This window comes from Heterodontus francisci, chromosome 49, assembly GCF_036365525.1.
Source record: "Heterodontus francisci isolate sHetFra1 chromosome 49, sHetFra1.hap1, whole genome shotgun sequence".
NCBI classification, from domain to species: Eukaryota; Metazoa; Chordata; class Chondrichthyes; order Heterodontiformes; family Heterodontidae; genus Heterodontus; species Heterodontus francisci.
This window is the reverse complement of record NC_090419.1, coordinates 10,511,634-10,527,575: the sequence shown is the minus strand read 5'-3', so window position 1 is coordinate 10,527,575 and position 15,942 is coordinate 10,511,634. Positions and strand designations below refer to the sequence as shown.

At 49.3% G+C, this 15,942-nt stretch overlaps 1 protein-coding gene across 1 annotated transcript in view; it reads left to right on the top strand.

Annotated features, from left to right (window-relative positions):
• LOC137358244 (voltage-dependent L-type calcium channel subunit alpha-1D-like) overlaps nucleotides 1-15,942 on the top strand; it is a 170,443-nt gene that overhangs the window by 41,829 nt on the left and 112,672 nt on the right. Inside the window, exons 15-22 of the mRNA XM_068024140.1 lie at nucleotides 1,385-1,592; nucleotides 3,981-4,101; nucleotides 5,226-5,322; nucleotides 5,873-5,921; nucleotides 7,308-7,350; nucleotides 8,798-8,945; nucleotides 9,444-9,573; nucleotides 10,166-10,225. Coding sequence (XP_067880241.1) covers nucleotides 1,385-1,592; nucleotides 3,981-4,101; nucleotides 5,226-5,322; nucleotides 5,873-5,921; nucleotides 7,308-7,350; nucleotides 8,798-8,945; nucleotides 9,444-9,573; nucleotides 10,166-10,225 — 856 coding nt within the window. The remainder of the gene's footprint in view (nucleotides 1-1,384; nucleotides 1,593-3,980; nucleotides 4,102-5,225; nucleotides 5,323-5,872; nucleotides 5,922-7,307; nucleotides 7,351-8,797; nucleotides 8,946-9,443; nucleotides 9,574-10,165; nucleotides 10,226-15,942) is intronic.

Below are 15,942 nucleotides of genomic sequence, written 5' to 3'. Positions count from 1 at the left end.
CCTATCTCTGTAACCTCCTCCAGCCTCTACAACCCTCCCTATCTCTGTAACCTCCTCCAGCCCCTACAACCCTCCCTATCTCTGTAACCTCCTCCAGCTCCTACAACCCTCCCCATCTCTGTAACCTCCTCCAGCCCCTACATCCCTCCCTATCTCTGTAACATCCTCCAGCCCATACAACCCTCCCTATCTCTGTAACATCCTCCAGCCCATACAACCCTCCCTATCTCTGTAACCTCCTCCAGCCCCTACAACCCTCCCTATCTCTGTAACCTCCTCCAGTCCCTACAACCCTCCCTATCTCTGTAACCTCCTCCAGCTCCTACAACCCTCCCCATCTCTGTAACCTCCTCCAGCCCCTACAACCCTCCCTGTCTCTGTAACCTCCTCCAGCCCCTACAACCCTCCCTATCTCTGTAACATCCTCCAGCCCATACAACCCTCCCTATCTCTGTAACATCCTCCAGCCCATACAACCCTCCCTATCTCTGTAACCTCCTCCAGCCCCTACAACCCTCCCTATCTCTGTAACCTCCTCCAGTCCCTACATCCCTCCCTATCTCTGTAACATCCTCCAGCCTCTACAACCCTCCCTGTCTCTGTAACCTCCTCCAGCCCCTACATCCCTCCCTATCTCTGTAACATCCTCCAGCCCATACAACCCTCCCTATCTCTGTAACCTCCTCCAGCCCCTACAACCCTCCCTATCTCTGTAACATCCTCCAGCCCCTACAACCCTCCCTATCTCTGTAACCTCCTCCAGCCCCTACAACCCTCCCTATCTCTGTAACATCCTCCAGCCCATACAACCCTCCCTATCTCTGTAACCTCCTCCAGCCCCTACAACCCTCCCTATCTCTGTAACCTCCTCCAGCCCCGACAACCCTCCCCATCTCTGTAACCTCCTCCAGCCCCTACACCCCTCTCCATCTCTGCAACCTCCTCCAGCCCCTACAACCTTCCGAGATCTCTGCCCTCCTCCAATTCTGGCCTCTTGACCATCCCCCGATTCCCATCGCTCCACCATTGGCGGACAAACCTTCAGCTGCCTGGGGCCCCAAGCTCTGGAATTCCCTCCCTAAACATTTTAGTCACCTGTCCCTCGGTGTCACGTTGTCATCGACTCATTTACGGCACAGAAGGAGGCCATTCAGCCCATCGAGTCCATGCTGGCTCTCTCTGTAGAGCAATCCAGTCAGTCCCATTTCCCCTGCTCGATCCCCATAGCCCGGAAAGTTTATTTCCCCCGACTGCCCATCCAATTTCCTCCTGAAGTCATCGATATAATCCGACCTCGTCTGATTTATGTTGGTGTGAAGCACATTGGGATATTTTTACTACATGAAAGGCCGGGTGTAAGGGTGGGTTTCTCTGTTCTCCACAGGCACTGGGCAGCCCTAAGTAACCTGGTCGCGTCGTTGCTCAACTCCATGAAGTCCATTGCCTCGCTGCTGCTGCTACTCTTCCTCTTCATCATCATCTTCTCCCTGCTGGGGATGCAAGTCTTCGGGGGAAAGTTCAACTTCGATGACACCCAAACCAAAAGAAGCACCTTCGACACTTTCCCTCAGGCTCTGTTGACTGTCTTCCAGGTAGGCCCAGTGTTGTCAACTGGGAGTATGGGGGCGGGTGGTTGCGACTGGGGAGGAGGGCACTGGCTCTGCTCGGTACCACCAATTAGAGCAAGTCTTTCAGTTGAAGGCCGTATCTCAATGGGTGTCTCACTCTCGCCTTGGGGTCAGGAAGTCATGGGATCAAGTCCCAGCAGTGTGGACTCCAAAGAACCGAGCCCCATAATCCAGGCCCGACACTCACCCCTAGTGTCAGTACTGAGGGAGTGCTGTACTGTCAGAGGGTCAGTACTGAGGGAGCGCCGCACTGTCAGAGGGTCAGTACTGAGGGAGTGCCGCACTGTCGGAGGGTCAGGACTGAGGGAACGCTGCACTGTCGGAGGGTCAGTACTGAGGGAGCGCCACGCTGTCGGAGGGTCAGTACTGAGAGAGCACCGCACTGTCGGAGGGTCAGTACTGAGGGAGTGCCGCACTGTTGGAGAGTCAGTACTGAGGGAGCACCACACTGTCGGAGAGTCAGTATGGAGGGAGCGCCGCACTGTCGGAGAGTCGGCACTGAGGGAGTGCCGCACTGTGGGAGAGTCAGTACTGAGGGAGCGCCGCACTGTCGGAGAGTCAGTACTGAGGGAGCGCCGCACTGTCGGAGAGTCAGTACTGAGGGAGCGCCGCACTGTCGGAGAGTCAGCACTGAGGGAGTGCCGCACTGTGGGAGAGTCAGTACTGAGGGAGTGCCGCACTGTGGGAGAGTCAGTACTGAGGGAGTGCCGCACTGTCACAGAGTCAGTACTGAGGGTGGGTGCAAAAGATGCCAGGGTCACATTTGGAAGAAGAGCAGGGGGAGTTCTCCCCGGTGCCCTGGGGTCAATATTTATCCCTCAACCAATATCAGTAAAAAACAGATTATGTGCATGATTTATCACATTGCTGTTTGTGGGATCTTGCTATGCTCAAATTGGCTGTCGCGTTTCCTACAGTACAACAGTGACCTCACTTCAAAAAAGAAACTCCTTAATTGGCTGTGAGACGATTTTTCACATCTGAGGCAATGAAACGTGCTGGAAAGTTTCTCCTCATCTCCCCCTCTGGTTCTTTTCCTGATTATTCTCAATCTGTGTCCCTCTGGTTCCGACGCTGCTGCCAATGGGAACAGTTTCTCCTGATTTACTCCATCAAAACCCATCCTGATTTTGAACGCCTTGATTAGATCTCCCCTTCACCTTCTCTGCTCTGAGGAGAACAATCCCAGCCTCTCCCAGTCTCTCAGCATTAACTGAAGTCCCTCATCCCTGTGACCATTGTAAAAGAAGCAGAGGACACTGATTTAAGGTGATTGTCAAAACAACCAAAGATGACAGCAGGAAAAAATGTTTACGCAGCGAGTGTTTAGGATCTGGAATGCACTGTCTGAGAGTGTGGTGAAGGCAGGTTCAGTGAGTGTTTAGGATCTGGAATGCACTGTCTGAGAGTGTGGTGGAGGCAGGTTCAGTGAGTGTTTAGGATCTGGAATGCACTGTCCGAGAGTGTGGTGGAGGCAGGTTCAGTGAGTGTTTAGGATCTGGAATGCACTGTCCGAGAGTGTGGTGGAGGTAGGTTCAGTGAATGTTTAGGATCTGGAATGCACTGTCTGAGAGTGTGGTGGAGGCAGGTTCAGTGAGTGTTTAGGATCTGGAATGCACTGTCTGAGAGTGTGGTGGAGGCAGGTTCAGTGTGTGTTTAGGATCTGGAATGCACTGTCTGAGCGTGTGGTGGAGGCAGGTTCAGTGAGTGTTTCGGATCTGGAATACACTGTCTGAGAGTGTGGTGGAGGCAGGTTCAGTGAGTGTTTAGGATCTAGAATGCACTGTCTGAGAGTGTGGTGGAGGCAGGTTCAGTGAGTGTTTAGGATCTGGAATGCACTGTCTGAGAGTGTGGTGGAGGCAGGTTCAGTGTGTGTTTAGGATCTGGAATGCACTGTCTGAGAGTGTGGTGGAGGCAGGTTCAGTGAGTGTTTAGGATCTGGAATGCTCTGTCTGAGAGTGCGGTGGAGGCAGGTTCAATTGTGGCTTTCAAAAAGGAAGTGGATAATTATGTGAAGAGAAAAAATTTGCAGAGCTCCGGGGAAGGGGCAGGGGAGTGGGACCAGGTGAGTTGCTCTCGCAGAGAGAGCTGGCACAGACAGAGCTCATTTGCCGACCAGTCAGCACTCTCTTCTCATTCACGCTGAGCTGTTGATGTCCGTTACATTGGTTGTTCATGTGGATTGTCCTGATGAGTGCAAGAAGAAAAGCTTCAACAACATGTCTCTGTTCACCAATGCTCAAGTTCTGTACTACCAGACGATGATTCTATAATTCTTGTAAATCACCGCTGGTCCTCTTGGGTCTCTCAATTCCGGTGCTCCCTTTAAATTAAGTGCTTCCATTTGAACAGATATTAACTGGTGAGGATTGGAACGTGGTGATGTACGATGGGATCATGGCGTTTGGAGGCCCCTACTTTCCAGGGATGCTCGTCTCGATTTATTTCATCATCCTCTTCATCTGTGGTAACTGTATCCTTCGCCGGCCTCCCTTGGCATGGCTCCCAGATGGTGCGCCGCGTCATCAGAAAGGGAGTCCAATAATGTGTACCTGGGGTGGATTACACATCCAGAGTGAAGGGCACGTTATGAGTGATATAGCTTGTGTTTGATGGGGACAGTGTAGAGGGAGCTTTACTCTGTATCTAACCCCCGTACTGTACCTGTCCTGGGAGTGTTTGATGGGGACAGTGTAGAGGGAGCTTTACTCTGTATCTAACCCCCGTACTGTACCTGTCCTGGGAGTGTTTGATGGGGACAGTGTAGAGGGAGCTTTACTCTGTATCTAACCCCCGTACTGTACCTGTCCTGGGAGTGTTTGATGGGGGACAGTGTAGAAGGAGCTTTACTCTGTATCTAACCCCCGTACTGTACCTGTCCTGGGAGTGTTTGATGGGGACAGTGTAGAGGGAGCTTTACTCGGTATCTAACCCCCGTGCTGTACCTGTCCTGGGGAGTGTTTGATGGGGACAGTGTAGAGGGAGCTTTACTCTGTATCTAACCCCCGTACTGTACCTGTCCTGGGAGTGTTTGATGGGGACAGTGTAGAGGGAGCTTTACTCGGTATCTAACCCCCGTACTGTACCTGTCCTGGGAGTGTTTGATGGGGACAGTGTAGAGGGAGCTTTACTCGGTATCTAACCCCTGTGCTGTACCTGTCCTGGGAGTGTTTGATGGGGACAGTGTCGAGGGAGCTTTACTCTGTATCTAACCCCTGTGCTGTACCTGTCCTGGGAGTGTTTGATGGGGACAGTGTCGAGGGAGCTTTACTCGGTATCTAACCCCTGTGCTGTACCTGTCCTGGGAGTGTTTGATGGGGACAGTGTCGAGGGAGCTTTACTCGGTATCTAACCCCTGTGCTGTACCTGTCCTGGGAGTGTTTGATGGGGACAGTGTAGAGGGAGCTTTACTCTGTATCTAACCCCCCGTACTGTACCTGTCCTGGGAGTGTTTGATGGGGACAGTGTAGAGGGAGCTTTACTCTGTATCTAACCCCCGTGCTGTACCTGCCCGATAAATTCAGTGGAAGAAACGTTTTTGCATCCAACATGAACAGTCATTGTCTGGGTTTATTTCCCCTCAGTCCTTTTACCCAGACATACTGCTCAATGTGTTCTTGGCAATCGCTGTAGACAACCTGGCGGACGCTGACGGCAGCGGTGGGAAAAAAGGGAAGAGAAAACGCAAGGGAAGGTAAGATATCTGACTGTGCGCAACCTGAACAGGTGGGAGTGGTGGAAGGTTGGACATTGGGGTGCCTGCGGTGGAGTAGCATCCAGAGGAGTGGAGTCAGTCGGAAATCCCGCTCCATGCAGTGACCCCACCCCCACAGGAATGGCGCGCGTCTATGGACTTTGGGTGACAAATCCAACTTGGCCGCGATGCCACCCCCAGTCGAACAGCCCGCCTGCTCACAGGTCGAGGTCAGTTGTCCGGTGTCAGATTCGTGGGTCGCGGTTCTGCTGGTCGGGGGTGGGAGAGGGTGTGGAAGACACTTCATTGGCCCTGGATCATCAGAAGGGAGCCCTGGGTGTGACTGGGTCGAGCCCCGCACCCTCAGAGTGCCCCCTGTGAGGCCGCAGCCTCGGGAGCAGGTTGACCTTGCTGGGCACAGAGAGTGCTGTGGGCCCGAGAGGCGCTTGAACCATCGAGGCCTGGGGCCTACACCATTCCGGTTCGAAACGGCGGACAGCCCTCGCCCGGAACTTTCCAGAATCTGATGCTACTTTGTGCTCCTTGACAGTGAGGATATCAGCAGCAACGAACTGGGCAAAGATCAGAATCATGTGAAGGTAGGATGTGAGAGACCCTGTCATCTTCAACTCTGTGTTACTAACTGCGAGCAGGTCCTCTCCCCTTCACTCCTCCTGTGCTGGCTGACCGACACTGGCTTCACCCTACACCTCCCTGTTCAGGTTCTCCACCCTCATGTTCAAATCCCTCCTCACCATCTCCTTCCCTATCTCTGTAACCTCCTCCGACCCTGCCAACCCTCCCTATCTCTGTAACCTCCTCCAGCCCCTACAACCCTCCCTATCACTGTAACCTCCTCCAGCCCCTACAACCCTCCCTATCTCTGTAACCTCCTCCAGCCCCTACAACCCTCCCTATCAGTGTAACCTCCTCCAGCCCCGACAACCCTCCCTATCTCTGTAACCTCCTCCAGTCCCTACAACCCTCCCTATCTCTGTAACCTCCTCCAGCCCCTACAACCTTCCGAGATCTCTGCCCTCCTCCAATTCCGGCCTCTTGACCATCCCCCGATTCCCATCGCTCCACCATTGGCGGCCGTGCCTTCAGCTGCCTGGATCCTAAGCTCTGGAATTCCCTCCCTAAACCTCTCCGCCTTAAAACCGACCTCTTTGACCGAGCTTTTGGTCGCCTGTCCCTAATATCTCCTTAAGCAGCTCGGGGTTAAATTCTGTCTGATTTGCACTCCAGTGAAGCACCGCGGGGATGTTTTACTGTGTCGAAGGCGCTATATAAATGCAGGTTTCTGTTGTTGCCAGTCTGAAGCCCAGAAATTGAAGTGAAATGTTTCAGTCTTGTAATGATATCGAAAAGCCAAAAATATTTCCACAAACTTCTCCCGCCTGATGGAAGCCTTTGCCAGTTTGGCTCAGTGGGTCTCGTTCTTCCTTCTGAGTCAGACGGTTGTGGGGTTCCAGCCCCCACTCCAGAGACTCGAGCCCCATAATCCAGGCCCGACGCTCCCCCCCACACCCCTGGCGTTTTCAGGGTGTGATGATAAACCCGAGGCCCCCGTCTGCCCTCTCAGGTGGATGCAAAAGATCCCACGGCCACTATTGGAAGTGGAGTGGGGGGCGGTGGGGAGGGGAGGGGAGGTTCTCCCTAATGTTCCGGGGCTGGTATTTATCCCTCAACCCAACATCACTGAAAATAAAAACACCAGTTTAACTGGTCATTTATGACATTCCTTTGATGGGATCTTGCTGCTCCCAAATTAGCCACCCAGTGGCTTACATTAACGACAGGTGACGTTTGGAAGCACCAGCCGATAAAGTGCTTTCAGCTTTCTCTGATGCATGAGGAGCTGCTGTTCTCAGTTCCTCCCCATCTCAGAGGTGCGGTCACTGGCCCTCACCTCCAGCTATGTTTTGATAACATGCCCGAGAAGTGGGTTGCTCACTGGCATTTCTCAATCTCTTGCGGTGCAGCGTGAGGGCTCCGAGCAGGAGGATGACACGAGTGACACGGGAGGTAAGAGGACCCTTTTAACCGGGTTAGTTGCGGTATTGTGTGTGGGCGAGGGGGTGGAAGGTGGGCCAAGCTGGGGGCTCACAGTTATTTCCCTGGGCGGGTGTTGAGTTGGTAACCGGGACAGCAGACTGGCTCTCACCCCGCTCAGGCTGGCATTCTCCTCAATTTCCATACCAGTTATGCCAAAGGTCTGTGTCGGCCGTGGCTCACCGGGGTCTCACTCTCGCCTGTGAGTCAGAATGTCGTGGGATCAAGCCCCCACTCCAGAGTTTCGAGCCCTGTAATCCAGGCTTCTCGGAACCCCAGTGACAGTACTGAGGGAGCGCCGCACTGTCGGAGGGTCAGTCCTGAGGGGTGCGCCGCACTGTCGGAGGGTCAGTACTGAGGGAGCTCCGCACTGTCGGAGGGACAGTACTGAGGGAGACCCACATTGTTGGAGGGTCAGTACTGAGGGAGCGCCGCACTGTCGGAGGGTCAGTACTGAGGGAGCTCCGCACTGTTGGAGGGTCAGTACTGAGGGAGCTCCACACTGTCGGAGGGTCAGTACTGTTGGAGTGTCAGTACTGAGGGACTGCTGCACTGTCGGAGGGTCAGTACTGAGGGAGTGCCGCACTGTCAGAGGGTCAGTACTGAGGGAGTGCCGCACTGTCAGAGGGTCAGTCCTGAGGGAGTGCCGCACTGTCGGAGGGTCAGTCCTGAGGGAGTGCCGCACTGTCGGAGGGTCAGTCCTGAGGGAGTGCCGCACTGTCGGAGGGTCAGTACTGAGGGAGTGCCGCACTGTCGGAGGGTCAGTACTGAGGGAGTGCCGCACTGTCGGAGGGTCAGTACTGAGGGAGAGCCGCACTGTCGGAGGGCAAGTACTGAGGGGGCGCCGCACTGTCGGAGGGTCAGTACTGGAGGGAGCGCCGCACTGTCGGAGGGTCAGTACTGAGGGAGCGCCGCACTGTCAGAGGGTCAGTACTGAGGGAGCGCCGCACTGTCGGAGGGTCAGTACTGAGGGAGAGCCGCACTGTCGGAGGGTCAGTACTGAGGGAGAGCCGCACTGTCGGAGGGTCAGTACTGAGGGAGCGCCGCACTGTCGGAGGGTCAGTACTGAGGGAGTGCCGCACTGTCAGAGGGTCAGTCCTGAGGGAGTGCCGCCCTGTCGGAGGGTCAGTCCTGAGGGAATGCCGCACTGTCGGAGGGTCAGTCCTGAGGGAGTGCCGCACTGTCGGAGGGTCAGTCCTGAGGGAGTGCCGCACTGTCGGAGGGTCAGTACTGAGGGAGTGCCGCACTGTTGGAGGGTCAGTACTGAGGGAGTGCTGCACTGTCAGACGTGTGTTTAGCCAGCTTCCCCTGATATACCCTGTTCAGCCTTTCCTGATAATTGTAACCTCTCACTTTGTGGATCGGCGTGGTCAATCTTTGGTTGCCCCTTCCCCCGTGTTTGTTCTCTTGTGCCCCACAGGAGGAGGCGAGGAGGAGGAGGAGGATGGTCGTGCTGAGAGCTTGGTGGGCTCCACCGTGGGGGAGCTGTCGAACTTTGCCCCTCCGAAGGAGAAGATCGTGCCGATCCCTGTGGGCAGTGCCTTCTTCTTGCTAAGTTCCACCAACCCGTAAGTGCCAATATCCTGAAAAGGGCCTTGTGTGTTTATCCAGCTTCCCCTTAAATGCCCTTTTGTGCAGGAGAGACTAGAACGAGGGGGCCATCATTATAAGACGGTCACCAAGGAATCCAGTGGGGAATTCAGGTGAAACGTCTTTCCCCAGAGAGTGGTGAGAATGTGGAACTCGCTCCCACAGGGAGTGGTTGAGGTGAATAGTATCGATGTATTTAAGCTGGATAAACACAGGAGGGAGAAAGGAATAGAAAGATATGGTGATAGGGGGGAGATGAAGTAGGGGGTGGGAGGAGGCTCGTGTGGAGCAGAAACAGCAGCACAGAGCGGATGGGCCGAATGGCCTGTTCCGGTGCTGTAAATCTGGTGATATTCTATGAACCGTTTTACTTTCACCAGTGGCCATTGCTACTGGTTTACCAACCAATTCCTTTGTGCTGCTGGTTTGAAGCACTGCCGCTGTGTTCACGGTCCGATGTTCCATTTGTCCTCCAGGATTCGCAAGGGCTGTCACTGGCTTATCCACCATCACATCTTCACCAACCTCATCCTCGTCTTCATCATCCTCAGCAGCATCTCACTGGCAGCTGAAGACCCCATGCGAGCGTACTCCTTCCGAAACCATGTGAGTCTAAACTGTGGCGTACAGACAGGAGGGAGGGGAAGGAGGGGGAAGTGGGGTGCGTCTTAACCTGGGCATTACCTTACAAAGGAACCCCTTTTCTCAAGGTTCCCCATCGGGGACCCCTTTAAAAGAGAGAGTAACCCCATCGGGAACCCCTTTTATAGAGAGAGTCTCCCCATCGGGAACAGAAGTCACAGGGGACAGGCAAGAGACCTGAAGGGCTGGGTTTCCAGATGCGAAGCTTGAGGACCTAGATTCCCCGGCCTCTGGGTCAGGCATTGCTGTGTCTCATGAGAATAAGGCTTGACATGAGGTGATGTCATTATCCTCAGTACTCCTGGCTTAAGGTAGGGGTGAATTCAGTCAATGATATGTGAGGTCATCACAGGTCCCGAACCACTATCCGTGGCTAAAAAAAAACCTGCTGACTGAAAGTCATAGTCCCAGTCAGAAGGAGTTGAGGGAGAGAAAGAGAGCAAACCGGAAGGAGGTTGCATCATTGTCAGATCTCAGTTATACTGTCAACTCAGAATTCGAGGTGACAATTGTGGCTTTCTTCAGCGACTACAATTTTTTTTTTACTGTCTTTCAGGTCCTGGGTTATTTTGACTATGCGTTCACATCTATTTTCACTGTGGAGATCTTACTGAAGGTATTATTCCAAATGCTGCTAGCCCTCTGCAAGTTGTCAGTACATACTCGCTGTTACTGAGTCAATGATGTCCCAATGACCCATTCTCTGTTACTGAGTCAATGATGTCCCAATGATCCATTCTCTGTTACTGGCTCAATGATGTCCCAATGACCCATTCTCTGTTACTGAGTCAATGATATTCCAATGATCCATTCTCTGTTACTGAGTCAATGATGTCCCAATGACCCATTCTCTGTTACTGAGTCAATGATGTCCCAATGACCCATTCTCTGTTACTGAGTCAATGATATTCCAATGATCCATTCTCTGTTACTGAGTCAATGATGTCCCAATGACCCATTCTCTGTTACTGAGTCAATGATGTTCCAATGACCCATTCTCTGTTACTAAGTCAATGATGTTCCAGTGATCCATTCTCTGTTACTGAGTCAATGATGTCCCAATGACCCATTCTCTGTTACTGAGTCAATGATGTCCCAATGACCCATTCTCTGTTACTGAGTCAATGATATTCCAATGATCCATTCTCTGTTACTGAGTCAATGATGTCCCAATGACCCATTCTCTGTTACTGAGTCAATGATGTCCCAATGACCCATTCTCTGTTACTGAGTCAATGATGTCCCAATGACCCATTCTCTGTTACTGAGTCAATGATGTCCCAATGACCCATTCTCTGTTACTGAGTCAATGATGTCCCAATGACCCATTCTCTGTTACTGAGTCAATGATATTCCAATGATCCATTCTCTGTTACTGAGTCAATGATGTCCCAATGACCCATTCTCTGTTACTGAGTCAATGATGTCCCAATGACCCATTCTCTGTTACTGAGTCAATGATGTCCCAATGACCCATTCTCTGTTACTGAGTCAATGATATTCCAATGATCCATTCTCTGTTACTGAGTCAATGATGTCCCAATGACCCATTCTCTGTTACTGAGTCAATGATGTTCCAATGACCCATTCTCTGTTACTAAGTCAATGATGTTCCAGTGATCCATTCTCTGTTACTGAGTCAATGATGTCCCAATGACCCATTCTCTGTTACTGAGTCAATGATATTCCAATGATCCATTCTCTGTTACTGAGTCAATGATGTCCCAATGATCCATTCTCTGTTACTGGGTCAATGATGTTCCAATGACCCATTCTCTGTTACTGAGTCAATGATATTCCAATGATCCATTCTCTGTTACTGAGTCAATGATGTCCCAATGATCCATTCTCTGTTACTGAGTCAATGATGTCCCAATGATCCATTCTCTGTTACTGAGTCAATGATATTCCAATGATCCATTCTCTGTTACTGAGTCAATGATGTCCCAATGATCCATTCTCTGTTACTGGGTCAATGATATTCCAATGATCCATTCTCTGTTACTGAGTCAATGATATTCCAATGATCCATTCTCTGTTACTGAGTCAATGATGTCCCAATGATCCATTCTCTGTTACTGAGTCAATGATATTCCAATGATCCATTCTCTGTTACTGAGTCAATGATATTCCAATGATCCATTCTCTGTTACTGAGTCAATGATGTCCCAATGATCCATTCTCTGTTACTGAGTCAATGATGTCCCAATGACCCATTCTCTGTTACTGGGTCAATGATGTCCCAATGATCCATTCTCTGTTACTGAGTCAATGATATTCCAATGATCCATTCTCTGTTACTGAGTCAATGATATTCCAATGATCCATTCTCTGTTACTGAGTCAATGATGTTCCAATGATCCATTCTCTGTTACCGAGTCAATGATGTCCCAATGATCCATTCTCTGTTACTGAGTCAATGATGTCCCAATGACCCATTCTCTGTTACTGAGTCAATGATGTTCCAATGACCCATTCTCTGTTACTGAGTCAATGATGTCCCAGTGACCCATTCTCTGTTACTGAGTCAATGATGTCCCAATGACCCATTCTCTGTTACTGAGTCAATGATGTCCCAATGACCCATTCTCTGTTACTGAGTCAATGATGTTCCAATGACCCATTCTCTGTTACTGAGTCAATGATGTTCCAATGACCCATTCTCTGTTACTGGGTCAATGATATTCCAATGACCCATTCTCTGTTACTGAGTCAATGATGTCCCAATGATCCATTCTCTGTTACTGAGTCAATGATGTCCCAATGATCCATTCTCTGTTACTGAGTCAATGATGTCCCAATGATCCATTCTCTGTTACTGGGTCAATGATGTCCCAATGACCCATTCTCTGTTACTGGGTCAATGATGTCCCAATGATCCATTCTCTGTTACTGAGTCAATGATGTCCCAATGATCCATTCTCTGTTACTGAGTCAATGATGTCCCAATGATCCATTCTCTGTTACTGAGTCAATGATGTCCCAATGATCCATTCTCTGTTACTGAGTCAATGATGTTCCAATGATCCATTCTCTGTTACTGAGTCAATGATGTCCCAATGATCCATTCTCTGTTACTGAGTCAATGATGTCCCAATGACCCATTCTCTGTTACTGGGTCAATGATGTCCCAATGATCCATTCTCTGTTACTGAGTCAATGATGTCCCAATGATCCATTCTCTGTTACTGAGTCAATGATGTCCCAATGATCCATTCTCTGTTACTGAGTCAATGATGTTCCAATGATCCATTCTCTGTTACTGAGTCAATGATGTCCCAGTGACCCATTCTCTGTTACTGAGTCAATGATGTCCCAATGACCCATTCTCTGTTACTGGGTCAATGATGTCCCAATGACCCATTCTCTGTTACTGAGTCAATGATGTCCCAATGATCCATTCTCTGTTACCGAGTCAATGATGTCCCAATGATCCATTCTCTGTTACTGAGTCAATGATGTCCCAGTGACCCATTCTCTGTTACTGAGTCAATGATATTCCAATGACCCATTCTCTGTTACTGAGTCAATGATATTCCAATGACCCATTCTCTGTTACTGGGTCAATGATGTCCCAATGATCCATTCTCTGTTACTGAGTCAATGATGTCCCAGTGACCCATTCTCTGTTACTGAGTCAATGATGTCCCAATGACCCATTCTCTGTTACTGAGTCAATGATATTCCAATGACCCATTCTCTGTTACTGAGTCAATGATATTCCAATGACCCATTCTCTGTTACTGAGTCAATGATGTCCCAGTGACCCATTCTCTGTTACTGAGTCAATGATGTCCCAATGACCCATTCTCTGTTACTGAGTCAATGATATTCCAGTGATCCATTCTCTGTTACTGAGTCAATGATGTCCCAATGATCCATTCTCTGTTACTGGGTCAATGATGTCCCAATGATCCATTCTCTGTTACTGAGTCAATGATGTCCCAATGACCCATTCTCTGTTACTGAGTCAATGATGTTCCAATGACCCATTCTCTGTTACTGAGTCAATGATATTCCAATGACCCATTCTCTGTTACTGAGTCAATGATGTCCCAATGATCCATTCTCTGTTACTGAGTCAATGATGTCCCAGTGACCCATTCTCTGTTACTGAGTCAATGATGTCCCAATGACCCATTCTCTGTTACTGGGTCAATGATGTCCCAGTGATCCATTCTCTGTTACTGAGTCAATGATGTCCCAATGATCCATTCTCTGTTACTGAGTCAATGATGTCCCAATGATCCATTCTCTGTTACCGAGTCAATGATGTCCCAATGACCCATTCTCTGTTACTGAGTCAATGATATTCCAATGACCCATTCTCTGTTACTGGGTCAATGATGTCCCAATGATCCATTCTCTGTTACTGAGTCAATGATGTCCCAATGATCCATTCTCTGTTACCGAGTCAATGATGTCCCAATGATCCATTCTCTGTTACTGAGTCAATGATATTCCAATGACCCATTCTCTGTTACTGAGTCAATGATATTCCAATGACCCATTCTCTGTTACTGAGTCAATGATGTCCCAATGACCCATTCTCTGTTACTGAGTCAATGATGTTCCAATGACCCATTCTCTGTTACTGAGTCAATGATGTTCCAATGACCCATTCTCTGTTACTGAGTCAATGATGTCCCAATGACCCATTCTCTGTTACTGAGTCAATGATATTCCAATGACCCATTCTCTGTTACTGAGTCAATGATATTCCAATGACCCATTCTCTGTTACTGAGTCAATGATGTTCCAATGACCCATTCTCTGTTACTGAGTCAATGATATTCCAATGACCCATTCTCTGTTACTGAGTCAATGATGTTCCAATGACCCATTCTCTGTTACTGAGTCAATGATGTTCCAATGACCCATTCTCTGTTACTGAGTCAATGATGTCCCAATGACCCATTCTCTGTTACTGAGTCAATGATATTCCAATGACCCATTCTCTGTTACTGAGTCAATGATATTCCAATGACCCATTCTCTGTTACTGAGTCAATGATGTTCCAATGACCCATTCTCTGTTACTGAGTCAATGATGTCCCAATGATCCATTCTCTGTTACTGAGTCAATGATGTCCCAATGATCCATTCTCTGTTACTGAGTCAATGATGTCCCAATGATCCATTCTCTGTTACTGAGTCAATGATATTCCAATGACCCATTCTCTGTTACTGAGTCAATGATGTCCCAATGACCCATTCTCTGTTACTGAGTCAATGATATTCCAATGATCCATTCTCTGTTACTGAGTCAATGATGTCCCAATGATCCATTCTCTGTTACTGAGTCAATGATGTTCCAATGACCCATTCTCTGTTACTGAGTCAATGATGTCCCAATGACCCATTCTCTGTTACTGAGTCAATGATATTCCAATGACCCATTCTCTGTTACTGAGTCAATGATGTCCCAATGACCCATTCTCTGTTACTGAGTCAATGATATTCCAATGACCCATTCTCTGTTACTGAGTCAATGATGTCCCAATGACCCATTCTCTGTTACTGAGTCAATGATGTTCCAATGACCCATTCTCTGTTACTGAGTCAATGATGTTCCAATGACCCATTCTCTGTTACTGAGTCAATGATGTCCCAATGACCCATTCTCTGTTACTGAGTCAATGATATTCCAATGACCCATTCTCTGTTACTGAGTCAATGATGTTCCAATGACCCATTCTCTGTTACTGAGTCAATGATGTTCCAATGACCCATTCTCTGTTACTGAGTCAATGATGTCCCAATGACCCATTCTCTGTTACTGAGTCAATGATATTCCAATGACCCATTCTCTGTTACTGAGTCAATGATATTCCAATGATCCATTCTCTGTTACTGGGTCAATGATGTCCCAATGATCCATTCTCTGTTACTGAGTCAATGATGTCCCAATGATCCATTCTCTGTTACTGAGTCAATGATGTCCCAATGATCCATTCTCTGTTACCAAGTCAATGATGTCCCAATGACCCATTCTCTGTTACTGAGTCAATGATATTCCAATGACCCATTCTCTGTTACTGAGTCAATGATATTCCAATGACCCATTCTCTGTTACTGAGTCAATGATGTCCCAATGATCCATTCTCTGTTACTGAGTCAATGATGTCCCAATGATCCATTCTCTGTTACCGAGTCAATGATGTCCCAATGACCCATTCTCTGTTACTGAGTCAATGATATTCCAATGACCCATTCTCTGTTACTGAGTCAATGATATTCCAATGACCCATTCTCTGTTACTGAGTCAATGATGTCCCAATGATCCATTCTCTGTTACTGAGTCAATGATGTCCCAATGATCCATTCTCTGTTA